The 8,224-nt window shown below is 42.4% G+C and overlaps 1 protein-coding gene across 1 annotated transcript in view; it reads left to right on the top strand.

Moving 5' to 3' along the window:
* Window positions 1-1,656: 1,656 nt before the first annotated feature.
* Window positions 1,657-8,224, top strand: part of eif4ba (eukaryotic translation initiation factor 4Ba) — a 10,542-nt gene continuing 3,974 nt past the window's right edge. Inside the window, 10 exon segments of the mRNA XM_020593120.1 lie at window positions 1,657-1,811; window positions 3,781-3,921; window positions 5,413-5,621; window positions 6,226-6,342; window positions 6,588-6,642; window positions 6,789-6,932; window positions 7,314-7,445; window positions 7,675-7,836; window positions 8,129-8,216; window positions 8,218-8,224. The exon segment at window positions 8,218-8,224 is cut by the window's right edge and continues 167 nt beyond it. Coding sequence (XP_020448776.1) covers window positions 1,799-1,811; window positions 3,781-3,921; window positions 5,413-5,621; window positions 6,226-6,342; window positions 6,588-6,642; window positions 6,789-6,932; window positions 7,314-7,445; window positions 7,675-7,836; window positions 8,129-8,216; window positions 8,218-8,224 — 1,068 coding nt within the window. The 5' untranslated portion in view covers window positions 1,657-1,798.

Here is an 8,224-nt window from a genome sequence, read left to right as displayed (position 1 = left end):
AATCTAAAAGTATGTTTTCACTTTGTCACTATGGATTAGTGAGTGTGGATCAATGGGCAAAATGGCAACTTGATCAATTTGAAATTAAATCTACAATGTGTGGGGAAAAAACTGCATGCTGCATTTCTTACTGCTATTCAGACTAATTAAATAAAAGTAGAACACAATAAACCTCTCTCATAATGACCAAAATTATAAAGCACAATTAGAGTCTTAGCAGAAGATGGAGGAGAAAGATAATATGTTTGGAGGTTATACTGAAACACTGCGATGGTAGAGTGACTTCGCCGTTCTGACTTCCTTTTTATTGCATTCCAGAGACCTTCATCCTCTGCTTTAGAATGCTCTTATTGCATCAGAGTTGAAGGTTTTTATTTCCTCCTTGACTCAACTTCCTTTTTTTTTCCTGTATCTCCAAGAGATCCCATTCAAGGCCTTCAGAGTTATAGCCGCCTTCAGCCGACAAACCTTTTTATCCTGCCTCCTCCTCCTCACTTTTATTGCAACCACTCAGGGGCGAATGAGAACCTGCTGCAGCAGCCATGGTAATCTCCTCAGCCTGTTAGTATTCCAGCAGCAAGTCTGATCTGTTATCAACCTGTTGTCCAACAGGAGGGGGAGTGAGATTGGACCTTAATAAATAACGTCAGGAAAGAGATGAGAGCCACACACCCCCTCTGCCGCTCGCTTTCATATTTTTAACTTGACAACATCCGAATGAGCCCTCCGTTGATCAGCTTGATCTGTGGGGTGACGAGGCTTCTTGGGATATTAAACTGTCCCGAGGTAAGCGGGAGAATGTGGTTCTTGTAAATGTTGTTTATTCTTTGATGCTTATCGCTCAACAGTGAAGCAGTTAGGAAGGGAAGTCAGGACCGATGGTCACGTGTGCTCCGAGATGAAAGTGAACTTTTTGAGATTGGACAGCCAGATGCACTTATAGTCCAATCTCTTGCTGCACGTCAAACAGAAATGCAGGGTTTGCTGTGAAGTTTTATGTGGCCCAGGCAGATTCCTATATCACAAGGAGCATCTAGAATAAATTAAAGTCAGATATTTTATTACTGAGCTTTTTGGGGAAAAGTTCCATGTTCACTCAGTGTTTTCTCAAAAATTAAAGAGGATACGATGCAAAAGTGGCATTTTGAGGAAACTGTGAAATCGTATTTTTACATCGTTGATCAATTTTTGTATAAGATGATGTCATGGGGTAGGACTGGATAAGTCTGACTTCTTCCTACTCCATTCAAACATGTACTAGGTATAGCAAACTGATTCTGGATTAGTATTGGTTGGATTTGTGTAATTATGTGTGTGTTGATGTCATTTGTTCTGCATGTTTGAAAGAATAAATCAAATCAAATCAAATCAAAAATAAACCTAGGACCAAATCCCAATGTTTTAATTTTGGGTTCTTATAGAAGTATGTTTGTTTGTTTGTTTGTTTTTGTTTTGGTTTGTTTGTTTGTTTCACCACTCGTTTATGGGACTAAATGGCAATGTTCAGCAGATAGATATGAACATTTAAGGTGCTAGATGTTTTTGAAAAGTCACAGAATTGGGCCACTTGTTATAAAAAAAAGACGTAAATGGATAGTCGTGACAGCTAGAGCTAGCTCATTGACAGATACTATATAAACGTAGTGAAAAGGAAACATCAGTCATTGCAGCTGTTGCCGATATGGGTCAGTAAGAAGACAAGGGAGGAGACAGACCGGTCTGTGAACAGTGATGCGCGCCCCCGATGATAAACCTCTGACGCCTTCATCCGGGAACTATTACGAACTTGCTCTCCAACATGGCGGCGTCAGGTGAGGTTTATGTGGGTGAACGATCTGGGTCGGTTGGGGCAATTTCAGAGGGTTATACATCGATATAATTCAGCATATGAAGTTTAAGGGTTGTTAATGCCTTGTGTCTTAGAGATGGACGTGGTTGTCCTGCATGTATAAGTAGGTTTGTTGGTAGTTTTGGCCCTGTAAAGACAAAACTGCTGAGAAAGACGAATGAACGAAACGATTTGCACAATCTTAACATTTTACCCTGAATATTATATGCGGACTTTACCCACTGAAGCTGTTATTACGATGTTTAGGTTGCCCACTTTCGTGTTCGTACGGTATTGTGTGGATTGGACAGTATGTGACATGTTATAAAATGTTTCTAACTGCGTGCAGAGCTGGCACATTGTATGTCCGTAGCGGAGCTCGCCGTGGCGCTCAGAGCAGATAAGCACCGGGCGCAAGCGCGTTTCTTGGAGGAGGGGTTGGGCCGAGGAGTCCGGGCTGCCCGAGGAGTCTCCCCACGTGTGCAGCCTGGCTTCTTGGTCTCGGTGTTTGATGAAACTGGGCAGCTGGGCCTGTTGGGTCGCATCCTAAACACTTCTTTGGCACCCTCACAAGTTTGAGCTGTCCCGTCCGGCCAGCCAAGTCTTGTTCCAATGATGGCGCACTTGGATCCCAGCGCTGCGACGTGCGCTAGGCCCGAAAACCTAGCAAAGCAGGGACAGTTTCACCGTCAGCAGTCCTTTGCTGACTAAGCCCACACACGCATAAAGACAAAAGCGACCTATGTAGATAGTTAGCAAACAGCCTGTGTGGTTAGCTTAACGGTTAACTGGTGGCCCTTGCAGCTGTTGTTAATGTAGCTGTAGCAGAAGACCGTAGTGCCAAAAGTTAACGTTGCACGGCTCCTAGCTTGCTAATGTCACATCAGTACGGGGCTTTAAGCTACTAAGCAGTTTATTATTTGTTGGTGTTGGCTAGTTAGTTAGGCCTGTTAATAGTAAACAATGACTTTGCACTATACCCAGTAAGAGCGGCGGTGTTGCTCTCACTGTGTTCGGGTTTTATTACGATGTCTTTAAAGCATGTCCTGACAGCTGGGATTTTCAAAAGAAAGCGTATAGTAAGCTCTGTCGCTCCCTTTTTCAGCCTCAGACCAAAACAAACTACAGTATATCTGCTCTATAAGCTGTATGTGAAGCCCTTATGGACAACTGAACTGTTTACCTTGACAGGGACACTGAAAAATGTTCTGCATTGGACACACAGTTAATTGATTCAGACTCCAAGGTACATTCCTGGAAACATGCATCCTGATGGTATGAACCTTGTTTCACCTGACTCATGGGGCTTAGCCACTGTATTGAAGCCTCTGATGATCTGCTGCTCAATGAAAGTTGGCTGGGCAGACTGTCCCATGTGTGTTTACTGTCCAGTGGGAAAATAAGTTGGTGTTTTTGTTATCACTCACACATTGCAGTGTGCTTATCTGGCTCGGGTGGACACCATCTCCTTGCCCAACCCTACAAATAGTGTTTGTCTGTGCTGAGATGCAGCTGTACACATGAGTGGACACACACACACACACACAAGTCTTTTGAAAGCCCAGCCTGTTATTGCATCTGTGTTTAAGGAATGAGCCTTTCAGTGGTGAATCATTTCATAGCTTTACTGACTACATTTTGTGATATGTCACAACAAATTGTTCAAAATAATAGCTGGACTAGTTGATGAATTTATAGCCCTTTTTGGACATTGTAATTATATTTTTACATACCCATTTGCACATCAGCAGCTATTCCCAAGCTTTGTGTGGGCTTTTAGCCATGTGTAGGTTTCCAAAAAACAAACTAGTTAAATGTATCAAATGAAGAAAAAACTTCTTATTAAAATGGAGTGTGGTGTTAATAAATACTTCTTTTACTGACATTCATGTGGGAAACTAGCCAGTTCCTTTCATGTCTCACCACATACTGCTTGTTTATTTTCCCTCTAGTTAAAAAGACTAAGAAGAAGGGGAAGACCCTCACTCTCACTGATTTTCTGGCAGAGGACAGTGGAGGCAGCAATGTGGCCCCCAGTTATCCACCCAAGTCCACTAGCTGGGCTGATGAGACTGATGACTTGGATGGAGATGGTGAGCACAAACTGAAATGTTACCTTGCATATTTAAGATCTATTTTTTAAGGGGAGGGGTGTCTCGTTGAGTGGAGAGAAATCAAAATGCTTTATAGAGTGTAGTCAGACTAATAATGCCATCACCATTTATGGCTGACTGAATGTGAAATAGGTTAAGATTTTGTTTGGTCTTATCAGGGCATACAGCAGTCAGAACATGCAGGGTAGATGAGTGTATCATGGAGAGCTCAACACCAATGTTTCAGTTTAGATATGACAATATTGGAAGTCAGGTTGATATAAGGAGGCTTTGTTTTGTCCTCCACACCCTCTGAATGCATGTAGATTAAAGACTGAAGTCTGTAATCATCTCACATAAATGAACTTTATAAAGTGATGATGCTGTTGCTGCTTACTGTTAAAATGTTCTGTGCCTGTATTCCCGTCGCTTCCATTTTAAAACCTGAGTTGATCTAGTTTTCACTGGACCCATCTGTCAGCTGTAGGGGTGTGACGAGATCTCACGATAATAAAAACATTATATTTCTTGTCAAAGTGAAAAGCTGTTGCGTGATATCACTACATAACCGAACCAGAGCACCTCTTAGGCTTGATTACCTTTATGCCTGTAAACAATAATAACATAGGGTGCTTTACTATTAAAATGTCCTGCAACAGAGTTAGTAACATCATTTCTATTGATAGCACGCCTTTGTTCCGTAATACGCCCTTTGAGTGAGATGTCTCCCCTATATATACTTTTACAGATGGGTGTTATATGATGTAAATAACTGTTTTTGTTCTACAGATGATAAAATACTTGGTTGATTAAATGATTAAAATAGTTTATGCATTGGCAGTTTTTGCAGGCTCCGCACTTAAAATTGCCCTGAAGAGGTCTGACATTTAATTCATTTTTAGATACTGTAGGATGATCATATGCTCTGACAAGTCTGTCCTTCATGGTTTTTACCCTTTTGAAAGTTACATGGGTGTGTCTTTAAAGATGGATCAATGTTTAAAACAATGTTTTACGACTATGGCTGTGGTTTTGGGAGTGTATGTAGTACACTAAACCAGGTGTGATGTGGACTTAGATTTTTGAGTTTGCAAGTAAGTTTCATGACTTTTTGAGTCCACATATTGCAAACACGAGCCAGTGGTTGGTACAATATTTGTTCTTCCAAGTAACCAACAAAAAGACTAGCAAAATTGGGAACCATTTGCGTTCCAGTTTCTTTCCTTGACTGTGCACCTGAACAGTGGGTGAAGTTGTGCCAGAACCTTCTGCTGTATCTGTAAAGTCTTTGTCATTTTTTTTTTTTGTGTGTGTCTCAGAATACAGTAACTCCAACAACTGAAATACAAAGTGTCACAGAGAAAATAAGCGGGTGTGACTCAGTAACTGAAAGACGTTTAATGTTAGAGCTGCTTGGATTGATTAGACACGGTTACAGCCCTTTTTGACATTAGTAATTGTTTGAAATGTTCCCTCTGCTCATTCCTCTAGTCTCGACGGCTTATTGGCACACAGAGGAGGATACGTACCGAGCACCTCCCATTGACCGCTCCATCCTGCCCACAGCGCCTCGCTCAGCCCGTGAACCCAACATTGACCGGTCCCGATTGCCCCGCAGCCCGCCTTACACAGCTTTCCTGGGCAATCTGCCCTATGATGTCACTGAGGACTCCATCAAAGACTTCTTCCGCGGCTTGGCAGTAGGTGCATCAAGCACATGCAGTGTGGGGCGTGTAACACAACACTTGGTGGTTATAGTTACAACAGCTGTTTGTTTTGAAAAGGAACACACACTGAAACTCAAGTGACAGTTTCATTGTTTACAGGAACACCTGTTTTTATGCTAGGTTCCTTGTTAAATATAAAAAAATCTTAAGAAGCCAGTGAAGTTTGACAGTCCCTTTTCCAAAACGGAAAAGCAGTTTGAGAGTGGCGACAACACTCAGCCAGAGCCTTTGTAATTACTCATGCAGCATCCTTAGCATTTTGGTAGGATCCCTTTCTTAAATTGGTTATAACCATGCAAGCCAATGAATGTCATGGAGATAACTGAGCTGATTTGTCACACTACAGCTGTCTGTCATGGTCCTGGGCTAATTTTATTCATTTTTTTATGAGAGTTTTATAAGAGACTGATGACCTGACATTCACACTTCTTCATACCTCCAGTCAACCCATTCCTTTCACATTTTTGTTTAATACTGCTATTTGTATTTCCTGATCTTGGGTGAACTTGTCAGTGCTGGGCCCAGATCTGTGCCTTTTCTGTTTCAAATGTTATTCTGTCACTGTCTTCATCTGCAGATCAGTGCAGTGCGTCTGCCTCGAGAGCCCAGTAACCCAGAGAGATTGAAGGGCTTTGGCTACGCTGAATTTGATGATGTGGAGTCCCTCCTTAGGGCCCTTAGTCTCAATGAGGAGGTGAGAGTATGCAGCAAGAACCCGGTGTCTGTATGTTTTCACTTTCATTTTTGTTCCTGGAACTTAACTAATGAATAAGTGTGTGGCTTTTCGTCTATTGTACAATAAAATCTTCAGATTTATTTATTGGCCATGTTGCATAAGAGAGAGAAGCTGCACAGGAGGTGACATAGGTTCCATCTCTGATTAAAAACATACATGGGAACTATTAACCACTGGTCATCCCTATCTCTTCATACCAATAGAACCTGGGAAACCGAAGGATCCGTGTGGATATTGCAGACCAGTCTAATGATAAAGGTACACTGCTAACGGCTTTTTTTGATTTTTCTGGCCTTGGTGTGCAGTCAAGTCTCTACTTTTCCTGTGTCATTAGCAAATTGAAGTACTCGGCTTCCACATTCTGTCATTTAACTTCACATCTTCTCATCGTCTTTCCATCTCAGAGAGAGACGGACTTATGGGAGGCCGTGACAGGGGTGGACGGATGGCCGACATGGGTCCTGACAAGACAGACAGCGACTGGAGAGCTCGGCCAAGTGCGGATGTGGACGATGGACCTCCCAGAAGAGATGATGCCTTTGGAGAGAGTTGAGTCGGAAATGACTTTGTTCAGGCTTCAACATCCATTCTTATTTTGTGCCTGATCCCAGGACAATAATGTCTAGGATGAAAGTAATATTGCTTTCATATGTCCTAGGAGAATATTAGTAGGAACAATAAACATGCTGCCTTTGCAAAATGGAGATTTTGCTGAAATGTTGCTTCATGGTAGTAATAATCCCAAGCTTCACTTGTAAAACAGAGCTGGTGATATACACTTTATCTGTAATGTTTATTGCAGAAATGAATGCATTTCTTCCTTGAAGGCTTTATTCAGTGTAGAATCACAGGCCAGTCAAACCAAACATTCATAGCTGAAAATTTCCATATGTGAAACAGCATTGTTGCCCCTTTTGCAACTCTTGCAGGATCACGGGACCGCTATGAGTCAGATCGTTACAGAGATGGACCACGGCGGGAGGGTGATCGTTACGACGGAGGAAGAGACCGCTACCGGGAACGCTATGACGATAGGGACCGCAGAGACTATGACAGAGGAGGTGAGTAGTTGTGCTTGTTGGGCGTTGTATTCAACAGCACTTGGTTTTTTGAGTGCTTCCTGAGATTAAAATCTAAAACGCAGTAAAAAAATTTTGTTCATTGGTTTACATGACCTCCTGGTTGTCTAGCTGCAACCTTGATTATGCTTTGGCTATATTTCCCCTTTCTATTCTGTGCTTCTAGTTTTGTCTTACACGTTTTCTCCCTGTCCTTGTGCCATCTTTCTAGGTTATGACTCTCGTGGTGGAGGAGGTCGCCGTGCCTTTGGCAGTGGCTTCCGCCGCGAGTATGACGACAGTCGCGGTAGCAGTGATCGTTATGGGGACCGGGATCGTTATGGCGACCGTGATGAGCGGTACGACAAACGGGATGAGAGGCGTGAAGAGAGAGGTGAGCATTCAGTGTGTTAATACTGTGATTGGTCAGCTTTATTTATTAATTGATTGTGTCTTGCTGTGGGAGTGTTTGTTTGAGCTTTTGTCAGTAATTTTGCTATTCTACATTTACCACATTCAATTAATGTAATGTAAATTAAAACTGTTTAGTTATTTTCTCCCATGTTGGAGAATGTCATTCAGCTTTGTCTTTTTTGTCAAATAATACTTTGCCAGCGCAAACGCCATCTTTTGATATTCACAGCCACCCCACACTATTATATTATCATTTCCTGTGCTCGCTCCAGCTCCTCAGCAGAGACCTAAGCTGAACCTGAAGCCCCGTAGTGTACCCAAGGAAGAGGATGGTAGCAGTGGGGGGGGTGGCACTTCACCCGCAGCGG

This window comes from Monopterus albus, unplaced genomic scaffold, assembly GCF_001952655.1.
Source record: "Monopterus albus unplaced genomic scaffold, M_albus_1.0 scaffold18.1, whole genome shotgun sequence".
Taxonomy (NCBI): Eukaryota; Metazoa; Chordata; class Actinopteri; order Synbranchiformes; family Synbranchidae; genus Monopterus; species Monopterus albus.
Note: the sequence above shows the minus strand (reverse complement) of the source record. Positions and strands in the feature narration are given on the sequence as shown.